This window comes from Silurus meridionalis, chromosome 18 (genome assembly GCF_014805685.1).
Source record: "Silurus meridionalis isolate SWU-2019-XX chromosome 18, ASM1480568v1, whole genome shotgun sequence".
NCBI lineage: Eukaryota > Metazoa > Chordata > Actinopteri > Siluriformes > Siluridae > Silurus > Silurus meridionalis.
In genome coordinates this window covers 14,792,669-14,816,581 of record NC_060901.1, presented here as the reverse complement: position 1 = coordinate 14,816,581, position 23,913 = coordinate 14,792,669, and the positions used below count along the sequence as shown (strand labels likewise).

At 36.9% G+C, this 23,913-nt stretch overlaps 1 protein-coding gene across 3 annotated transcripts in view; it reads right to left on the bottom strand.

The window, feature by feature from the left end:
• The window catches only part of sfmbt2 (Scm like with four mbt domains 2), a 68,623-nt gene extending 44,963 nt beyond the window's left edge, over positions 1 to 23,660 (bottom strand). For 2 of the 3 annotated variants that reach the window (XM_046873816.1, XM_046873817.1), the window contains exons 1-4: positions 23,493 to 23,660; positions 11,679 to 11,834; positions 3,756 to 3,850; positions 1,297 to 1,537 (exon numbers count right to left, since the gene is read on the bottom strand). In XM_046873816.1, the coding sequence (XP_046729772.1) occupies positions 1,297 to 1,537; positions 3,756 to 3,850; positions 11,679 to 11,834; positions 23,493 to 23,622 (622 nt within the window). In that variant the 5' untranslated portion in view covers positions 23,623 to 23,660. The remainder of the gene's footprint in view (positions 1 to 1,296; positions 1,538 to 3,755; positions 3,851 to 11,678; positions 11,835 to 23,492) is intronic. The other variant, XM_046873818.1, reaches the window with a different exon arrangement.
• Between the last annotated feature and the right edge of the window lie 253 nt (positions 23,661 to 23,913).

Genomic DNA, 23,913 nt, shown 5'->3' with positions numbered 1-23,913 from the left:
GTTGGAAGATCACAATAGAGATGTAACAAGTCTGACATGTATGTTGTTATTTCTGTCTTTCTCTTTTTTCATTTGTGGAGACTTTAATTTTAACTTCGCTACATTTCAAAGTCAAATAACGTAGTTTATACTCAACCACGTACATTTGAATTTATGTGTTTTTAGAACTTGTTTTTAATTGCCGCTTGGGTGTATTAATATTCTATTAATAGATTGGTGTGCTAAGAGTAAAATTCACATAAACTGAGTTAAAACTGAGCAAAAATCTTGTGATAAAAATGATAATAGAAACATTATTGCGATAATAAATTGTAGTACTTTGGATACTTCAGTACATTTGAAGACAAATACTTTTGTACTTTTACTAAACTCAAAGTTTAAAGGGACACTTTTACTGGAATATTTTACTTACTGTATCTTTTACTGAAGTACATGTTTTTTGTATATTTATATATATGAATAACATATTATTCATACTTATTCTTACAATATTAGTTTTATTAATTTATTTTATTAATTATTAATTAATTAATTAATTATTCTTTTATCTCTTTAACTTGATACTTATTTCTGATGATTAGAAATGCTACTTATTACAGTCTCCATTAGAGCAAAATGTCAGCCTTATTACTGTCCATATCACCCCTGTTACTTTAATAATTCATTCACATGTATTCACACTTCCACAGCCTACAGCACTTAACCAGGGGGGGAAAAAGAACCAGGAAAAAGGTTTTCATTTACATATATGGTACCAATACCCACATTAATGACTTATATTTTCATTTAAATATTGTTTTTTAAAGCTTATTACTTTTTAAATAAAGTTGAATGCAATGGCTGTTAAATAAGGGGGCTAAATACCATTTTAATCAACGGATTGTACATTAAACATTGACCCGTATTAAAACTATGACTTTGCTAATGTACTACTACATTTCTGACCAAACCAAAGCAAACAAATCCCGGGTTCATAAAAATTACTAGCAGATAATCCACATAAGGAGTTTCCTCAATATTACTTTAAACTTGGACACTATGAACTTCATTAACTTATCCCATGTCTCCACTTCCTTTAAAATGAAAATTGTGTGTATTTGCAATAATATATAAATATACCGTATGTGTATACATACCTCAATTAAAAAGATTTGATATAAATGAATCAATTTTAATATTGATCTTGTGCTACTATAATGTAATGTATCATTTTGTATTTAATATACAGAATCCATGTATGTTCTGTATACACGTGTGAAGGTTGCGTAGGAGTGTTTGTATGAGTGTGAGTGTTACCTTCAGGGGGCTGTAGCAGTTTGTTGTTCTGCGCACACCAGCCCACAGGATGCAGCTCTGCAGTCATGACGTCACACCAGAAGTCAGCGCTGCGCTCGTCGCCGTAGCCACAGTAGCGCAGCAACAGCAGCTGGCCGCATGTCGTGATGACGGTAGCAACCCAGTATGTGTCGGCGCGACTCCTGTCGGCCACCTCCAACTTCATCCCAGCCTGAAAACTGCTCTGCAGACTCAGCTCCACCTGGGCAAGCAAAAACGCACTCAGTTCTGCACGTCACCTTGGAAGTTCAGACTCTCCTTTTTCCCATACTGTGTATTTCATCTCAGAAATGACGTAGTATGTTGTGGTGGCATCGGAAAACCCTTCATGTGGTATTTTTTTTTTTTACTTTATCGTTTGCAGGCTTGTATTGTTGTATTTCAACCACAAGGAAAGTTTCAAGCATTTTCAAAACTATTTACTGCCACAAAAGTAAAAAAGAAAATACAATTAAAATATTCCATTCTGAGTGCAGCGGAGGAGCTTTACAGACATACTGAGTGGTGGTTTCTGATTACAAATTGAAATAAAGAAGCTTGTAACCATTTCTTGATGGCATACAGGTATCTGGGTCTAACAGTCTGTTTTGTTTTTCTCACACACACACACACACACAACACACACCCACACACACACACACACACACACACACACATGAATGAAGAATGGAAAAAAAAAGTATGCATTTGTTAAAGTATGCTGACTTAACTTACAAATTTACAAACTTAAACTCTTTCATTTATTTGTTTAAATGTATTCAATTTTTACTTAATCACATGCCATTTTTTTTTATATTATTATATTTATGAAATCTCATTTTATTTTTTATTTTACCAAACAGACATTACATTTTTTAAATGAAAACTGTTCAAATATTGATGATCACAAATTATAATAATAATATTAAATGACGTTAATAAAACAATACAAGCAATTTTATGGTTTGCATTCCTTCCCCCTAACCGTACAGAAATTCAACCAAAAACCAAGGTAAGTACAAACCGTGATTTGTGTGTACTGTTACACCACCATATATATATATATATATATATATATATATATATATATATATATATATATAGAGAGAGAGAGAGAGAGAGAGAGAGAGAGAGAGAGAGAGAGAGGTTTTTATTCAACATGCACTTGAACAAATATTGATGCTTTATAAAAATTTATGTTTATTATTAGTGAAACCAAAATTAATATAGAGCATGAAGACAAAATATTCTTGTAATTATAGTTTTTTTTTTAAAACACGGAAATCATCAGGACACCAAACGGAACTTTGGCTATGTTTCCACTCGGACGGTTTTAATTGACGGATGTGTGCTTTATGGCAAATTTTGGTGCTCGATTTGAGACTTGGCGCATAAGTAAAACAAATGTTTAGCGATTAAAAACATTTAATCTTTGGTGGAAAATCAATCCATTAAAATGAATCAATTTTCGGTGGATTGTTTTATTTGTGAGTAAAGAAAGGACGTTGTGAATAAATGTGTGTTGCTTTGAAGGTTTTAATTTCGGCACTTTCATATATATTTATTTATTATTTATATTTTTAATAAAAACGGTCAAACAGAAATGCATGCTGCGTTAATTGCACGCTAATCAAATTTGTGCAGCTAAAACGAATTTGTGTTGGTGAACACGTTTATTTTGACAGCCATATTGTTGTTTTGTTCTTTGAGTATAATGACAACAAAGGTTAAATGACAAATGACTGTAGCACAACAACAAAGGTACTCGCACAAATTCTCTCAGAGCACTGTGCATAGCCCATGCTTCAACTGTAACACTGTTTTTCCGGTCCATCATTTCAGGTCTGTGTATTTCCATGTAATTGATTACTATTTGTTTTTTTACTATTGCTGTTTGTTCTTTAGTTTATTATTTGTTAACAGTTCATGACCAAGAAACTGCATCAAAACCACAAACCATTAACCCCACTGTGTGCTGTGCAAATGAAATACAAATAATAGAACCAGTTATGATGCTGAAATGCACCTATTATCTGGTTAGTAATGAAGGAATTGTGGTCTTTTTCTACAGATAAATTCGACAGGAAGGAAGAGTGCACTAAAGTTCACAGCAGGAGTAGCTGATAAAAGGGTCAGTGTGTAAAGAGAGCGGTAAGGTGTTCCTAATAAAACGTCTCTTCAGTGTATACGCAGTGGCCAATAGCAAACCTCCTAAATTAATGAGAACAATAGCTCTTCAAAATTTCAGTTTACTAAAAGAGTGTTTCGAAAATCGATTCGAGATTTCTTTTGCACGTATGTGTTTAGATCTGATCCTGGATTACACTGAGACAAATTCAGCTGACCTTTCTCTCCTCCTTAATCTGACATGTGTGTGTCTGGGGTGAGCCGTGGCTTTGCAGCGATCTGCTTTGGGTGCTGTGTGATTTGTCAGAACTTACATGTTTAAATGAGGTGTGTGAGGCTGCTGTGGCTCCCATTTCCTCCAGATATTCATCCCAGTTAAAGTCCAGTTCCTCATCTCCACACTCCATATCTGACGGTAAAAAAAAAATAACCCATGAATATAGATAGACAAAAAAAAAGAAAAAACAGAAAGAGAGCATATATAGTGAGAATTTAAAAAAAAGAGACCCATCTTAAATTATATCAATATATACAGTGAAAAGAATGAGAGAGAGAGAGAGAGAGAGAGAGAGAGAGAGAGACGGAGAAAAATCTAAAGAGCAAGACATGATACCAACACAGTGACAACACAAGAGCTATCTTTATAAACTACTGCTTACGTGTTACAAGCTTTTTGAACTTCCCCAACTGTTCACATCTCTCTACTTTTCACTAAACAGCACTAGCGTTGTGGGCAGTGCAAACGCTGCACACCACGCATGTTTAAACTCAAGTGTTAAACCTCATGATGCGCCACTGTGACACTCAGCATTAGTCACTCATTCTGGAAAGGAACTGCAGTGGACTGCGATGATAAATCCCCTGGATTCGGGCTCATTGTTGGAATTTTTTTGTTACATGTGTATTTCGTTCCACATTCGACAGTTCCTGTTGTAATAAGTTTTAAAAATGTTAATGAGTATGTTCCCACACAGTGTGTACCACAGCATCACAAGCATGACATGCTCCGGCTCCATTGTGACCCCGATCGGGATTAAACCCTTCCGGAAGGTGAATGAATAAATGGTCATAGATCATAATATGTAGGTCCAGTGGCGTAACCGAGGGAGATGGGGGAATTTCTCAAACGGGGTCATGAGAAAAACTCATGATCTACTTTTCTGCTTATTTTATTTGCCTTTACAAATGAACATTAACAACAAGTGCCACTAGCCGCTATCCTGTCATGGGTGTAGATAAAAATGTACGAAACTCCATTCGTTGACTCAACAAACTGGCCTCATGTCTGAAATGCAGTCACGGGCCGTGCATTTCACACTCGGGCCTTTAGTGGTGCCTTACCTGTATCAGTCCACCTCTTAAAACTATCATTATGACGCCATGGCTACAGAAACAATCAAGATTATACAGAAACGCAGTATAACAAAATGCTGCATCACAGAAAGGCATTTTAAGAATGAAAGCAAGAAACCCAACAAACTATTTCCTCAGTTTGCTAGCGCTGAAGGTCTCTGACTATCGAATCAAAGGACGGGAAAATGCAGACGTGATTAGATGCCTTCTAGAGGGAGATGGAGACAAATATTTATAGGCAAAAATATACATTACTAACTGCTAACACTAACCGGTTTTCCTATTACAATAAGCATTTCAGTTCTTAAAGATGCCTTCAAACTCACTGTGAGTCTGTATTGTGTATAAATGTTCTAAATTTTCTAGATTTGGTTACACATTTGAAATGTGAAATCTGAGTTTTTCGGATTGAGATGCAGCTCATCAGCTCATCAATGGAAAGGTTTTAAAGAGAAACAGAATGTGCCAGTTTGTTCATTGTTTAGGAAGTCGCTGAAACATAAAACCCTGGAGGGCACATACTGTATGTTGTGGCTCTGACGTGCAATCAAGGGAATGTCCATAAGATATATATAAGATAGGCAGGCAAGTATGTGAACAATGCTGCTCATGGTGCCACTGCTTCTGCACCTACCAGCAAAGTCACATTTTAAGTATATATTTTAATTTTTTTGCTTTTGGCCGTATCCCACCACTGTATGCGAATTTTTCATAAAGTTTTTGGAGTCATATGACTGTGAAATACGATTCAAACATCCTGTAAAGTCAAGAAATGCCAGTTTTCCTTTCCCATTAGACTCAGTGAAAGGAATATTCCTTTGTTTTCCATTGGTTCATGTTTGTTAAACATAATATATTGGCAACAAAATGTAAAACACATTACAAATTGGAATTCTGGAAATAAAAAAAATATGCAGGCTGGGGCTTAGGGTCACTGAAAATCTATTTGGGGTCATTTGTATAAAAAAAACTTTCCCACCAATTAATAAATCCTAATTTTCACTAAGGACTAAGCAATGGGAAGATAAAGTTATATTGTGATACATGGTCATAATCATTTTTTTTCTTGCTTTTTTCGGTTCCCTTCTATAAAAGGCAAAATTTATTCTTTCTAGTGTTATAAATCATCATATTCAGTGCCTGGTAAAAGTTTGTAAATGAAATTTACTGTCTTTTATTTATTTTTTTGAGACAAACAGGGCAAATCAACTCAATTAACTCATTATACCATGTATATAATGCAATATTAAACCAACATGGCTCCCATTCTGCACTTCAACACCATGCAAATCCATCTGAACTGCGACTAACTAAAACTATACTCACCGTTAAACAAAACAATCGCCCTAAGCATACCTCCAAGCAAACACTAGGCTAGAATGGTATCTATAATGGGATGTCTGCCAAGTCACTGTATCTAAATCCTGTGGAACTGTTCTGGGATGAACTGGATCGCAAGGTCAGAAAGAAATCTCCAACTATAAAAAAAAACTATGCCTTCTAATGCTAAGAGTGTATAAAGTTGTTATCCATGCTAAGCAAACTTTCAATGAATGAAGTATGAAGTAAAACATTTGCACATTTATGTATTTGTTTTGTGAAATTAAATCTTAATACTATCAAATGACCTGGTTTGTGGCATTTAAACAAAACATGCAGGTGTCCCTCAAAAGCCATGAAAGAGTACGTGTTTCCAAACTTTTGTCAGTCACCGTATAAATCATCAAGCACTTTAGTATTAAAAGCAAAACTACTGTGTTCGCAGCTGTTTGTGAGCAATACTGCGAAAGATACTGCGAAATTTCGACTAGCTACGTCTCTCAATAGGTCTCTCGCCTGCCTCGTGATCGCAGAAATACTTCAAGGTGAAAACTGAATTCAACTGAAGTGAGCTCAGGAAATAAGCATGATTCATTATAATTGTTGTCTGTATTTAAAGGTTAATCAGGTACGCCTAGCTTCTGCCCAGATCTATTAGTCATGGTATGAGGTACAGTATCATGCCCTTCCCACAACTTTGAGCAGATAGAAAGGATATTTTAGCATTGTCATATGAAGCAGGAAATCTTATTTCCTGGATGTTTGAGGTAAACATATGATTTCATGTTTCCTTTTGATTCACTGAATCAAAGACAAATTTGCTGGGATGGTCATTTGTAGCTTCTTGTGACAGCTTCAGTGGTACTGGCAAACTGATGTGTGGTGATGGTAAAAATTTAACATACAACATCAATGTGTTTTTTTGTTTTAAAAATTGAAATCATTAAAAAAAAAAAAATCACTGCTGTGGTTAGATTCAACTGTTAGACAGTGGTGCTGTACTTGGACTGACTGATGCCAACCAATAAAACAGAGCCCACCTGCATGTAACTGAGACACACCTCTGTTTTAGGCAGTCTGCAGAAGTCTGATCTTTATTCCTCCCTATGAGAGCGTAGCTCTGAACAACTCTGAGCAATATAGTTATATCAGGAATAAATGCTGCCTATGCATAAAAGAAATTCCTTTCAGTTTATTAGACTGTAAATGCAACAATAAATCCACACAGTCACCTTCTGACCAGTTACTAGTCTTTGACTCCATCTTGTTTAAGGGATATTTAATATAATATAATTAAAAAAATGCTGCCAAGGTTTGAATGATTCCTCCTCGAGGCGTGCCACATCTTCTTATTAGGATTTAGATTAGAACCGTTAGAAACTTCGGTTTAATAGATTTTTTCCCCACTTATTGTTGTTTCTTATTTTTGCTATTGTCTTCTTGACTAGATCACTAGTCACTGTATCACTGTAAAAGAGACTTTATTTCAGTGAGTTTTATTCTGGTTAAATAAAGATCACCAATTAATGAACTAACTAACTAACAAACTAACAGTACCAGTGATTGAGGATTAAATCATGGCTTGAACTTTCTGTCCAATCTACTGGTTCTACCTTGTACTATATGAGTTCTGTTAGAAACCTACAGCCTGGTTGTCTTTCTGCACTTAGTCTGTGTTGATTATTCTTTACCCTGCATCATCTGACCAAAGTGCTGCTACAGGTGAGATATTTTGGTTTGGTGTTTTGTTCAAACACTGAGGTGTGCAATATTCACTACACACACATACACGCGCACACGCGCACACACACGCACACACACACACGCACACACACACACACATGTGCACACATATACTATTTCAGGCTTTCCTAATTCAGTCTAAATTAAGTTTAAACCATGGTCACAATTATTTGTAATGTCACTATAATAATGCTAACATTATAAATTACACATCCATGTCTATGATGAAGAGCTAGTGCAACAATGGTGCACCAGAAAAGCGCCTATTTTTAAAGATACTTCGAAATAAAAAAAAGTGCAGCATTTCAAGTACTTAATGCTATGGTTGGTTTGTTTTCTCAGTAATAGACCACAGTGTTGCTGAGCGCTTGCATCACACTCTTCAGCACGTAAGCAAGTGACTAGGCAAATTACCACTTCTGCTTTTCTCTATCTGTCTTTCTCTTACACCGATAATCTGGTTACATCATTACAGTGGTCATGACATCACCTCAGACAGGGCTATAATAAGCCTAAGGGTATATACACACACACACACACACACACACACACACACACACACACACACACACACACATAAATTGTTTCTTTGCACATACCTCTGCTTCAGTGACGGCTGTTTTTTTTTTTTTGTAATAGAAAAAGCACAGGTGTTCTGTTTCATCAGTTCTGACCTCCTGTTCGATTCTAAGTCTCTCCTCATAAATCAGAGCATCCAAGTGATTATTCCAAATCGGCTCGAATACATTTTTAGCCAGCGACAGCTAGAAATGAACAACAAATGCAAATAATGCCAAATTACACAGCAATTGATTATAAGCCATCACCACTAGGAGAGGAGAAGTCAGGTGGTCGTTCGTCGGTTCCCTCCAGACACTGCTCAGTAGAATGAGATTTCTTTTCTATGTAAAACCAAAAAACACTCATTTAACCACTGACTAGCGGATAATGTGTGCGTCTAAATGAGGCCCAAAACGACGTATTAAAGGCTTGTGGTTCAATGAGTGTTAATCTTTTTTCCCCCATTGAAACAAAGTGTACTTGAGTCTGTTGTAGGGGCCCAGAGAACCATTTTTCTCATGGACCATGGAGGGGACACTTGCATAACTAAACACAATGGCATGCACATCATTTTACTGGTATAAATAGCATATGAATTAGTTATTTATTTAACTATTACATACATTGATCAGGCATAACATTATGACCACCTGCCTAATATTGTGTTTTCTCCCCCTTTTGCTGCTAAAACACTTCTGACCTGTGGAGTATTAACAGCATTTACTTAATTTGAGCTACAGGAGCTCTTTTGTTGGATCGGACCACACGGTCCAGCCTTCACTTCCCACATGCATCAATGTGCCTTGGCTGCCCATGGCGCTGTCACCAGTTCACCACTGCTCCTTTCTTGGACCACTATTAATAGATACTGACCACTGCAGACCAGGAACATCCCACAAGAGCTGCAGTTTTGGAGATGCTCTGACCCAGTCATCTAGACATCACAATGTAGCCCTTGTGAAACTTGCTCAAATTCCGAAACTTTCCCACTTTTCCTGCTTTTAAAACATCAACTTTGAGGAAAAATTTCTCACTTTCTACCTAATATATCCCACCCACTAACAGGTCCCATGATGATCTCTTTAGTGTTTTTTACTCACCGGTCATAATGTTATACTGTAATGTCATTATGTTCTGCCTGATTAACCTGATGGATGTAAATATGATGAAAATGTAACTTAATGCACCCTAATGCACAATCAGTAGGAGCTTGGCGACAAGTAACCGCAACAGGAAACAAACCGATGATATGACAGCAGTGTGAGAAGCAACACCAAAACAGAAGTGAATGGAGAACCAGCAGAGACAGTGAGAGAAATTTGTGACAGCCTCTGGATACGTCTCAGACAAGTAGACAGTGGGTTTTTTTTAGGTTTTCTTTTTTCAGATTAAAAAAAGCTCAATACTGAATAAACAGTGCACTGAATCAACCCTGAAGTTTGAAAGTGGTTGGCTGCTTGAACTGTTTATTTATACATCAGATGAAGTATCAGGTTACGTATTCATCCCTCAAGGACAGACGGACACCTCAATCTTTTTAGTGGTATACACCACGCCTATCGACAGTAGCAGTACCTGACAAACAGTCAACTTCACGTGAGACAAGAAAGTGGTTCTGCATTGACTCATAGCAGCAGAGATAATAATGAACAATACATAAATAAGTCAGTATTTACTGTATACACTGTATTATACAAGAGACAGCAGACTAAATCGCAGGAAAGATATCTTCATAACCTGCCTTTACGAATACAGTATGGAAGTAATAAACCTCATGTACATGGAATGGGTGAACTGGTGAACACATTATAGTATAGCATAATATTATTTATAATATATATTTTATATATAAATTATATATAAATTAAGTAAATTATATTACTCAAATGTTTACATTTGAAATAAGAAGTCGGGATTTAGCCTATTTTGCTCTTATATACCCCATTTATAATGCTTTGTTTCAAATGTGCATTATTAATAATATAATAATATTTTACTTACTATATACACCTGGGTAACATTTGTTTGATAATGAATAAAAGAAATTGCAGTGGGGATGATAAAATTCACCGGTTTGCATCGTTGCATCAGCATAAAAATTAATGGTGTGATGCATCGATTTTAAAAAGGTGTTGCAAGTCGGCATTTGTATTGTGCCGCATCTTTTTTTTTTCATATTTGCATCAGTAAATAACGATTTATTTACATATAATTATTAGTATATATTAGTATCCGATTAGTATTAGTATATTTAGAAAGTGACCAATAATTTGTGCCCAAGATTTTCTACGTAGATCGTGTTCTACGTAGACCACTGCTGCTATGTGAATATGGCATATCAGATCACTACGGAGACCGAGGCGTGTCCTGACAGTCACATAAAGCAGTGGTCCCCAACTCCCGGGCACCGGTCCGTGGGTCAATTGGTACCGGGCCGCACAGAAAGAATACATAACTTACATTATTTCCGTTTGATTTATTATCGGATTCTGAACAATGTTTTATTTTGGAAAATTACTGGATTCTCTCCGCCACATCTGTCTATGACTCACTTTTGATTCATGTCAAGATGCTTAAAACACATGTCTTACCAACATCCTCTACCTTCTTAAAGGAGCTGCTCCGGCCGCCAACACATAATACATTACCGCTAAATTGAACCCCCAAGCAAGCAAAATGAAAAACAACACAGTGGATTTACAATTATTATTATATTTAGAAAATACCAGTTTTTATGTCGATCGTATCATTTTATTTTGTTGTATTTCTCCGCCACACCTTAAAGGCCGGTCCGTGAAAATATTGTCCGACATTAATCCGGTCCGTGGCGCAAAAAAAGGTTGGGGAACACTGACATACAATACAGATTAACATGCAGACGTATAACATATAGAGCTGCATTGGTCTGGGGACCAAACAGGAAAAGAACATCTGGTTTTATTTAATTATTTTTTTACTTTTTTCGCACTACAAAGGCCTGTTTGTGAAAGGGCCGTGCGTTAGAGGTCAGAAGGCGCTTAAGTAAATTGATGATTTGCTGTCTGTCTGAACCAAAGAAATAAAAGTGAACTATCAGAACCATAGCATCATATTTTTTTCGACTGCGACGTATTGCATTGAATCGTGTTGTGTTGAAGCGAAGCGAATCGCATTGCACTGTAATATGGGTGAATCGTGTCCTTTCGCATCAGTAGCTGCTTTGAGGCCTAGCAGTAATAAGAACTACTAAAGCAGTATATGTGCAGGTGATTCAGTCTTACCTGAGTGCCCGTGCTCTGCTCTTCCATTGGATGGGCTCTGGGTGTTCCTCCCTGCAGATGTCATCATTGGTTCCTTGTAAAGGCTGTTGCCTTGAAGACGTTGAGTCCTAATGACCGTTTCCCACTTTGTCAGCTCACAGTGATTTGAGGCCTGCGCTTGAAAAACACAGGGTCAATATCATAGTTAAGCAATAATAATCCTCAAATGTAAATGCAGAGCGAAAGCGTTACTAGTGTGTCTTGAAAAGGATTCGACATGATATTCCCAGAGAAAGACAAGATTGTAAGTTGATAGGCATCCAGAGTGTGGAAATGTGATTGTGGTGCAGTTATGCTGCAGATATTATTGCATCATAGGAACTATGATATACAGGAATACAGGAACACAGGAATGGAAACCGATTAGACTTCAACTCCATATGAGAGAGAGAGAGAGAGAGAGAGAGAGAGAGAGAGAGAGAGAGAGAGAGAGAGACAGAAAGAGACAGAGAGAGACAGAGAGAGAGACAGAGAGATTTATAGTAAATCATGTCTCGTTTCTTTACATTCTACTTTATCATATGCTGTAAATGTAGTGTAGTATAAACAGTGATGGTTTTCCAACTTAAATTTCATTTTCTTTTCACGTCACTGCTCAATTATGTGATTTAGTGTATTCTGATAGTGCTCATGCTGTTTTTTAATATTAGGCCTGTTCTTTGTAGAAATAAGTAGATAATAAGTGGCAGCAAGTGGATAATAAAGAAAGGCAGGACTTTGTAGGAAGTTTTCTCCTCAAAACTGACATACACAAATGATTACACACAGAATACTGCAGGTTTGACGCATCTTTATCTAAGCTACCAACAGAGAACAACTGATAAGATCAAGGCAAACAGAGTACAACAAACAAACAGCACAGAACAAGACATTATGTGTAGCCTGTGTAGGATTGTGCAGGACCTGACGATAGCCCTCTAATGGCTAAATGAGTGTGTGAAGTGTTAACACGGTTGGGCTACTTTTGTAATTTCTGTAATAACCTCAGCCTCCGAATGCTACAGCTTTATTTGAAATTTCTCCTACCCTCAGATACACTAATCAGTATAAAGAGCACTGCAATGCTTTGAGAGAAAAACACTTGACAAAATGTAGACTTAGTCAACCATAACCTGCCATTATATACTGAAACCTGCATTAAATAAAAGAATACTTCACTAGTTATAAAACCCTACTTAGTTTACATTATTTTTTATCTTGGGAAATTTGACTCCTTGTCCATAATTCTGCAAATAATGGAGTTGGTTAACAAGAAAAACGTCGCGTTGCCGCTTCGGCGATTTTTGGGCTTTAAACCAGAGGCGAAAGGCGAGCCAGAGGACATTATTCGAGCAATCTGCAAACTTCGCACCAAAGTTGTGTCAGGAAGAGAGTCTCGAATGACAAACCGGTTCGCACATTCGCGTACTCGTCACCCTGCTGAGCGATATTTTGAGGTATATCGCGAAAGAGATGGTTTCCTTTCACACCATTGAAAGGGAAAGTTTTAGAAAATGAAACCATGTGGTCAAGCATAAATATGACCCCCTACATGTCTGTTACAGTTCATTATATTTCGGAGGACTGAACGCGGAATGTTTCGAAACAACATTCATCCCGGAAAACTACGCTGCAGATGTACTGTCCGTGATTGGGACATAGAAGAGACTAAAATTTCCTGCAAGGGATACGAGGGGTCAAACGGCCATGGATGAACTGTTTTTGGTCAAAACCTGAATGTGGTAGTGAATTAGGAAGGAAAAGGCAAGAACTGAACGTGCTTTTGGCATCTGTCGTTTAATTAACAGAGCATTCTCTCACAGCTGGCTGAGACGACAAGAGCTCAATCTACCTCAAACTATGCTGAAAATGTTGCTGATAATAGTGTGCCAACGAACAAATCTTAATTTATTAGCTTTCTGTATCTCTAGAAATATGCGAATATAGCCTAGCCTAGTCCTAATACAGAAAATAATGAAAACTTTAATAGCTACCAGTCAAATTCTTGGTGCTGTTGATCTGAACGGTAGGCTATAGCTGGGCAAATTAATTAAAGTTCATATAGTATTATTATTAATAATAATAATAATAATGATGATAATATTTTGTATTTAATAATGAAATGAAAACATTTATTGCATTAATGCAAAACGAGCCAAATATCGTCTTGAAATCGCCATAGACCACCTGCCATCTATCGCCACAACCCTACTATTTAAGTATCCAGGGTTGCCAGATCTGCATGAAAAAAAAAGACCATGTGGTCTTATGGAATGTGGAATAGACTCAAAACACAATAAAGCCTAAGGTATCAAAATCAGTACGCTTTAAAAACCACTGGCAGGTACACTGTAATATTTAAAGCAGTATTATAGCAATATTCTATATATTTTATTTTTAAAGGGGATAATGAATATTCATAAATAATTGATCCTTACAGTAACCGGGGACAATATGGTTTGTAAGGGTTTCAGAAAGGCATTTCCTCTGCATGAGAGCCGACTTCCTTTCAAGTCTGTTAACATTCACGATATGTGTCGCAATAAATTATATCACAACGAAGCCTAAAGTCTGGGAAAACGATTACTGACCAACACATTGCTGACAGAAGTCGCAGATTGGCTTTACTTAAATCTGCTACTGTTTTCTATGTAAAATACGAGGCGATGCGGCGTAAAACTTTGTATGTACTGCTGAAAAAGAGAGATAACGGCAGCAGATAACTATGTCCTCAGAGTCATGAATACCTGGGCTGTGTGCCAAACCACATTCTATCCAACTAAACATTATGTCAGCACACAAATGGTGTAATGGCTATTTAGGCATTTTATTAAATACCCGCAATGCAGTTTGGGACATGAGCTTGAATTCTTACTGAATGTGGTATTTGGCTCCTTTTAGGCATCAGGTTAATCCAAGTGGTAATAAAGGACATGGCGCAACACGTTTTCACGAGAAGCTCCCAGTAGGTTTTTCTTCTTTCTTTCTTTTTTTACCAGTCTGAACAAAAAATTCCAAAAATGTCGAATCCATGAGTATTAATAAATTATAATAGAGTACAATTTTTACAAATTGATATAATGATACAATGTATAGCTATCCTAAAAGTCTACTATTGCTACAATGTCCCATTACCTCACAATTCTGTATTGTGAAGATAAATGAAGACTGGGATCACATTCTGGCACATTGTAAAAAAAAAAAAAAAAAAAAAAAAAAACCTGTTGCTTTTAAGCCAAAAGAAAATATATAACAGGCAATAAACAGGCTTGTTATAAGAAATCCCCTCATTTTCTGAGATTTTTTAATCTTCTGGCGCCTACTCATCTGTCCTTCTGACTACTCAAGCTGTCAAAATAAGCAAAATACACATCCCTACTACTCTATGTAGTCACATATACAGACTACATTGTTTTTGTCTTCTCACTTTGCAATCTCATAAAAACTAAACACATGAGCAGTCAAGCATTTAACGACATCTTTAAGCAGGAAAAAATACTTAATAATGAGATATGACATATTCCTGGCGAATACTTAGCTACTATATCTAAGTGCTAGGTTCAAAAAAACAATTGTATTTTAATGTAATGTTACATATTATTTCATGTAGTGAAAAAAAAAGACAGTGTATTAAACTTATCACTTCTTCCTGCACTTGAAGTCAAATTAATATATATAAAAAAAGAAGGAAATCGAATTTGAATAATGTATTCTGGTGCTGATTACTCAGAATGAGTGATCTCTACTACCACACATTTACACCGAGTTACACACAGTTGTGTGTTCTGTTAATCGGGCTGTACAATGACCTCTGTATTTACTCTGATACTAAAGCTTCGAATCTAAACTATCATTAAAACAAAGCAGAGATCAGATTTCTTCACAACCGCCATGATTCTCTTCCATCTGAACAGAAATATTAAAAACTAATTGAAACAAAACAGAATTTGCTTTGATAATTTGTGCAGTAAAAGTAGACAATTCAAAATCCTACATATAAAACATACACTAAATATATGGTTTCTATATAACTGAAATCTATTATTATGTTTTCCAAGCAATAAAAAAGCTAAAATTAAAACTTAATGCAAAATAAATGTAAAAAAAAAAATTTTTAAACAAACTATTTCTATGTGTTCAGTTTTCAATACATTTCTTTTATTTTTGCACAAAAATCATGCAATATAAAAGAAAAATAAATTAATTAATAAACAAAACTTTAACCCAACCGCTGCCTAACACATAACGAGTAGCTTCACTGGAATATTTGTGTTATAAATGGGTCTTTTTGGTACCTGAGTTAAATATTCCAGTCTCATGACTGAATAAAAAAAAATCTGGTTCAGTTTTTTTTAATGGAGACAACTTGTTGAGATAAGATTCAGCCTGTTGCTTTCCTTAACGCCTCCCACATCCGCATATCTCCCGTGCTGTGGCTTTTTTCATGTAACTAACGTCCACCTCATTAGCTACCTTGTTAGCAGACATTATTTTTCCTACCTTATTATCTCACTTACAGCACGGTCATGTCCTAAGTAAACCTGCCAGATACTGTCTAATTAAGATAACATGTATAACGATGCAATTAGCATTTTTTAATTACATTCGTTTAAGGCCATTGTGTTACTCGGTATTGAACACTTGATGAGATTTGGCTTGCTGCATTCAATAAAGGCAGTGCATATAGGGACTGGATTTACTGGATTTGTAATTCAACATACACCTGGAGTGTGGCATAGTGTGAATACAAATTGCAGCTGCATACAAATAAATGTGAATGATTTCAAAATAATGTATTAATTTTTATGCAACCCAATGGGTGAATAACAGGAACATAACCAATGCAAATAACCCAGTGCTGAGTAACAATTTGGTTACGCACAATTGTTAAGTGTGTTTTAAACCAGTGGTCCCCAAACCCCAGGGTCAATTGGTACCGGGCCGCACAGAAAGAATACATAAATTACATTATTTCCGTTTTATTTATTATCTGATTCTGAACGATGTTTTATTTTGGAAAATTACTGGATTCTCTCCGCCACTATGACTCACTCTTGATGCGTGTCAAGGTGACTCAGTCACATGTCTTACCAACATCCTCTACCTTCTCAAAGGGGCTCTGGCCGCTAACACATAATACATTACCGCTAAATTCAAACCCCCAAGCGAGCAAAATGAAAATACCAGTTTTTATGCCGGTCATATCATTTTATTTTGTTGTATTTATCCGCCACACTTTAAAGGCCGGTCCGTGAAAATATTGTCTGACATTAATCCGGTCCGTGGTGCAAAAAAAGGTTGGCGACCGCTGCTTTATACTACAGCGTGATTTCAAATGCCATTTAGACTATCTGAGGTCAATGCGTAATTAGTAGCCAATAAGCTCTGTTTTAACAATCAAGGTTATACCCTGGACCATGTGGACCATGTTTCTCATCAGCCACTGCATCTACATATAGATACGTATCTATCTGCAATAAAAACATGTGCACTTCTAGTAGTCAAAACTTTGCACCTTACTTATTGTCGAGTTTTTGCCTTCCATACTCGTTGTTTCTCACTCAAGGTATCTTAATTCCTCGCCTCTGTACTTAACTTTTAGCCACTTTGGCGCTATTTACACATTTGACTGGCATTACCAAGACAATAGAAACAGCAAATCGGAAACAAATCTACAGCTACCAAAACTTTGCAAATGCATGTCTTCCCTGTTTACACTGCATAATTTACACTCGATACGTTCGATTTTTGCAATTTTAGAACTTTCTACATTTGTAATTGTTATACAATGAATTGTTTACTTGTTTTTGTACTTCATGTCATTCATAGACTGCTAGGAGGATTCACAGAGTAAGAATTTCATTGTTTGCAGTAATGGCCTGTTTTCTGTGCATATGACAGTAAACTCTTGAATCTTCAATCTTTTTTATCCTTATTAAATAAAGTCTGCTTTTACATCTCACATTGCCTTCATTACATGACAATAATGAGATATGTTCATAATATCTAGCATCCATATATTTTAATAATGAAAAGTCTGACTTAATTTCATAATTCAAAGCTTTTATCATCTAACGTTGGAGGAAATCAATCACTGCTTTCAACATATATGTTATTGCTATATCTTCATATATAACATGCGCCACTCAAATACTGTACACTGAGTTTCCAATTCTAAAACTAAAACCTATTTCTGTTTTTTTTTTTTTTTTTTTAAATAATGCAAAAGTACATGCAAAGAAGCTTTTCCACACCATAGTGCAACTACATTTGATCTGAGAACACCAATCAATAAAAACGGAGCAACTTGCGATAAAGAACTTCCCTGTCAGCTAGATTCAATCTACAGGTTTTGATTATGGAGATCAGGTCGTTTGGCAGGTCCCCATGACTATGCATGAAGTCGACTGGCACGAACTGGAACACGTGGGAAAAGCTCAACACAATTTCTGTCATCCTGTAAATAGATTCTGTGTGAGAGTGTATGAGTGAGCGTGTGTTTTGGCTGACATTTCCATGGGGAAAACTCTCTTTGTGGTTTAAGCTCACACTTCAGCAGAAACAGCCCGAGGATTCTGTATCCAGTTCAAAACGGCACAAACTTTTTTGGCTGTCCGTCGTATGGCGAGACAGTCGATGGCGCGTGATGCCCTCGACGTTATTTTCAAAACGAATCGCATGCGAGTTCGAATCGCGAAAAATGTCACAATAGTGGCTGTACATGATCTAAAACATCAACTGTTCGGCTCGGTGTTTGGACTGTGCCTCTTGCTAGTCACTTAGGACACAAAAAGTTGCTGTGTAATATCTGACTCACAGATAAATATTTGCCTCGCCTGGAAGAGTAAAAGAATGCTTTCCAAAAATTTCAACTCAGTCCATAGTCAATCAGCCAAGAGTTTCTGTTTGTTCTGTGACCTGGACTACTTCAACATAAGCGCAATCACTGACACTGAAAGAAACGGGATAAATCTTCTGCCAGATCATTCCTTTAAATGTTAATGACTGTAGTATGATACTGCATGATTCTTTTAGATTATTCAAACTGCGGATATCCGATGTTGTAAATTCGGTGCGTTCATTACTACAACTTGTTGCGACTCATATAAAAACTGATTCAAATATATTTCTTTACCTTTTAAATAAAAACATAACGATTGAAACTATTTAAACAGAATGTGCCGCGACGTTCCTCTCAACCGGCAGTGTAAATCTGGTGTGTAATCTGACCTAATCTCAGATATGGCCTGTTTCATAAGCTTTGTAGGGGTTTTTTTTTCCAACTCATGAAATCGATTAGCTCTGATTGCACCAGATGCTCTGAATGCAAAGTGTGGGAGCTTAATCTGGAATTCGAGTTTTTTTTTTTAAGAATTATGCAAACACAGAGTAGTGCTTCCTTTCTTTGCATAGTAACAACAGTTTTTTCCCCAGTCTTTATTTAATAATCTACTTGAACTACTCCACTGGGACATCAGTGAAATATCTGATTTTGGCATCTCTCCCTGCAAACAAGAAACAATGTACTGTGAATGTGTACATCCTGAAATTTGCATAATGCGGGTTTTCTGCAAGATTCATCGCTCACGCTCGCTCACACACACACACACACACACACACACACACACACACACACACACACACACACACACACACACACTAGCTTGTCTGTAAGTCACATAATGAAAGTTGCTCTAGATGACCTGAAAATGTTAATGCAAATGTAAAATCAATACTCAAAAAGAAACTCCTGACTCTTGTGGTTGTGTCTCTTGTAAGCGTGTCTCTCTTGTAGATGTGTCCTATAGGGTTTCAAGATTAAGGAATGCAGAACCTATTTATGGAACACTCCTATTATACCAGACCAATGACTTAAATGCAACAAAATAATAGAACTAGTAACTTAGTAACTAGTAACCAGTAACAGAAAACAGCTGGAAAGTACAACAGAGCAAAAAAAAAAACATTGTCTACCACACAACTGCTACTAGGAATTTACTGGATTCTTCCTTTTAGATTTGCTGATTCACCGCAGCATCATTTTGAATTTCGCATCATTTGCATTTTTATGCAAACTGGCAACATAAAACAGAGAAATACCTCATTTGATTTGTAAATGAATGGCTGCCTGTTGCTTTGCTTCTTAGCTGTGTTAATGGCGTGTAAGATATACGCTCAGACCTCCACATTTGCGGGTGTAACGTTTGTGGGTTTGCCATCAATAATTAAATAGCAAAGTTAAGTCATTAAGGCACGAAAAAAACATGGATTGGTAACATGTTTACCCTTTATTACTGTTAATATAGACACAAATATACTGTAAAGCATTCGATTGGGAAACTGTTTTATAGACTTGGATCAATTTACCGTACAGTATGTGTACTCTATTCCACTCTGGGTATAAGTGTTAGCCTACAAGGTTGAGACTTTAGAAAGTATTATGTTGTAGTACAAGGCAGAGGGACATTAAACGTTCAAAATTCATAATTGGAGGGCCGACCTTACAGTCAAACCGAAATACGTAGGAACCTGAGTATTGTATTTTTAGACAACTTTAGTTCAGACTAGTAATCCTAATCATAAACCAGAACAATTATTAACTTTCCACACCAGCTGGCTCGGGTGATTTCTTTATGAACATGTAACAAAAAATGATTACTGCCAATTTCCCAAAGCTGTGCCAAACCCCTTAAAAGATAGGCAGTCACCCAATCTTCATGACCCAAGGACAAACGATCTGATTACTGGATTCGCGGACCTCATCGCATTACCACAGAGAGAGTGTTGTAATGTTACAACGTGCAGCCGTTTTCTGTTTCAAACTGTACATTAATTTTCCTACTGAATTACTTGTTAGTAGTGTAGTTTATAACAAAAGCTGAGAGAACTGCGCCGATATTTGATCGAGCGATTAAATCAAACGAGAGAGAAAGAGAGATGGACAGAAAGTCTATAGTCATTTTAAAATGTCCTTATTAAAATACTGAGTAAGTCATTTCCAGTTACATGTAAAAATAATTTGCAGAAGTGAGGGAAGGCCTTGAAAATGAACACCAGGCTGCTGGATTGTTTTTTTACAGATAATTCTTACAGATCTCTCGCCTCTGTTTAAAGGTGATGGCTCTGCTCATGTTTTGCTCACACCTCGAAATTTTATGTTCGGCGCATGTTCGTTTCAAGGGAGCGCTCGTCCCTGATTGGCTGTGTTTAAATCCCAAGCCTTTTAATCCTCAGATGCTCAGTTGTACGCTTGGACTGGATTGCAATGGATTGGATTGAACTGGATGTCACCTCACTCGGATAAAACCATCTGCTAAATGTAAAAATGAATCGACTCAAACTAGATTTAAAACTGAGACATAAAAACATGCAGCAAATCAGACGAGAAGATTTTGGCTGGTGGAATTATTCCAGAATTATGAGCTTGATGAAAATAAAATATTATGAAAATAAAGTGATAAAAAAAAAAATGTTTACATAATATAAAAAATATATTTGAATCATATAAAATATTTATAAGAATTGAAAAAATTTTATAAAATAAAAAATGTATCTATATGCATTCAAGGGTTTTGTTTTTTGCAATAGAAAAAAATGCAGTTATTCTACATGCAAAGCATTAAGTTGTGTGCGTGTGTGTATAGTGGGTGTGTGGGTGTGAAGGGAGGGGTAACTATGAGTGTGTGTGTGTGTGTGTGTGTGTATGTGTGATGTGTGTACAGTCTGCAAGGCAGTAGCAATCATGTGTGGGGGTGGAGTGGAGAGGGTGTCCTTTACAGGTGGCATTTACGTTAAACCCTTTAAACACTGCACATTTTCTGTGTTTGCATTCTTAATATTTTTCCCTTTTTTTCTCTCATTTAGTAAAATCTGAACACTGGTTTGCTGGGTCATTTATTTCATCAGTTATTTAATTCATATAATGCATTCTGTTTTTTTGTTGTTGTTTTTTTTTACACCACCTTGCAGCAAATTCTCTATCTACTTGTTCCTAAACCACCTTGTCAGTTACCAGTGAGTCACATCTGATCATCTGACTGGAGAATTTCCACTGCAACACCTTCAATGATTAAGTCAGATCTTAATCAAATGAATATTTGCACTGACGACCTGCAGAGCGGAAGTCAACAAACTGCGGCTGTAACAATGAAAGACTTAATTAAACATTTAACGCAGCACCCGACTGCATGTGTAAAAACAGAAATGGACATTTACGATTTCTACTATGCAGGAATTCAACAAGAATAAGAAAGACGAAATTACACTGAAGTCTTTATTACGTTATTTATTTCTAAATGGGTTTTGAATCGTGCGGTGGAAAATGCTGTGTATTTTCCAAAAACTCGACCTTCCCTTCATCCAGGTACAATAAACTACTTACATTAATAGTTAAAAAGAATCTCGATCAAAATCACTCTATTCCTGGAGGATTGATTTTAATAATAATTTATTAATTTTTCCAAAATTCTGCCAAAATCAAGCTAGGATTTGCAGAAAGACAACGATTAGTGTGTGTGTGTGTGTGTGTGTGTGTGTGTGTGTGTGTGTGTACTTTGTATGCACAAATTATATAAATGTGTATACATTGTATATGCATGTATATATGTGTGTGTGTGTAAATATAGTGATTTTGATGAGGAATCTTGTATAAAGTGAATAAAGGCAATGATTGATATGTGTGTGTGTGTGTGTGTGTGTGTGTGTGTGTGTGTGTACTTTGTATGTACAATGTGTATACATGTGGTACATTCGATGAATCTTGTGTGTGTGTGTGTGTGTGTCTGAGAGAGAGAGAGAGAGAGAGAGAGAGAGAGAGAGAGAGATCACTTCTCGCTCCACTCGCCGTAAGGTACGACCGCACGCGCGCCCGCGCTCACACACACACACACACACACACGTACACACACCAACACACTTTCAAACTATTGCAGCAGAAAAAAACTCCCCCGACGCCTCCTCGCATTTGTTTCGCGTTTTATTAATTAAAGGTGACTGAGAAGCAGTCAAAGAGACCGGAAGTGACCGCTTTATCTGCGCCACTCGGTTTTTTCCCTCTTCAAACCTTTTGGCGTTGCACTTTACCCCACCTGAAGCCGCCATGTTTCCGCGGACACACCGCCGCCGCCGCCCCCCTTCACCCTCACCCGGTGCTTTAGCGCTGTTAAAGAGTCTCTCTCTCTTTCCCCACACACACACACACACACACACACAGTGCAGGTTTTCAGCCCCGACACAATTGTATTATATAATTCGTATTCAATCCGGAACTTTTACCGCGTTCACACCATCATTCCGTCCTTCGAAACCGAAACGAGGTCAAAAACTGCTTGACTATTAAACCAGTTCTGTGAATCCGGATTTAGCTATCATTATCCGAATTGTGTCAATTAAAAAAAAATTATAATATAATAATAATAACACCAATTATATTAAATTTCCACCCTGAAATTGTTCACACACTCAATCTCGAATAAACCCGAACCGAACCGAAAGTGCTCCCGGCAATAAGTGAATAAAACCGGAATGACCCTGAGGTTGTTGAACATGGTCCAAACTGTGTCAGGGGTTTATTTGTTTATTTGTTTAAATATTTTTTGATTCGGAAAAAGAGACGCAGAAAAGCTTCCCGGTGTGGACAAAATGTTGTTAAGAATCGCGGAGGGGGAAAAAAATAAAGCCGTCCGTAGGCGGAAATCCAGCGCGAGACAAGCGGACATTTAACAGCAGAAAACACTCCGCTGTGTGAACATAAAAAATATATAAATATCCCTATAGATTCAACGCGTTCTCATTTACCTTCAATGAAGTTTCCTGGAGACTGAAATTCAGCGAATCCCCCCTTTTTTTCTCCACCTCCGGCTGAAGCTCTCTCTCTCTCTCTCTCTCTCTCTCTCTCTCTGCAATATGGCATCCCGCATCTGCGCATGTCCTACACAAAAATCTTCACATTTATTTTCTCTCAGCCACAACTCCCGCAACCTCGTGAAAAAAAAAAATTGCTCACTATTATAAATAGAAACGGCCAAAATACCCAACCCCTCCTCCTCCTCCTCTTTCTCCTCCTTCTCCTGTTCCTCTTGTTCTTCCTCTTGTTCAACCTCCTCTCACTCCTTCTCCTTTATCCTCACCCTCCTCTGTTCTATAGACCTCTTCCTCCTTCATCTCCTCGTCCTCTCTTTTACCTCCGCTTCTTCCTCATCATTTTCCATTCCACCTG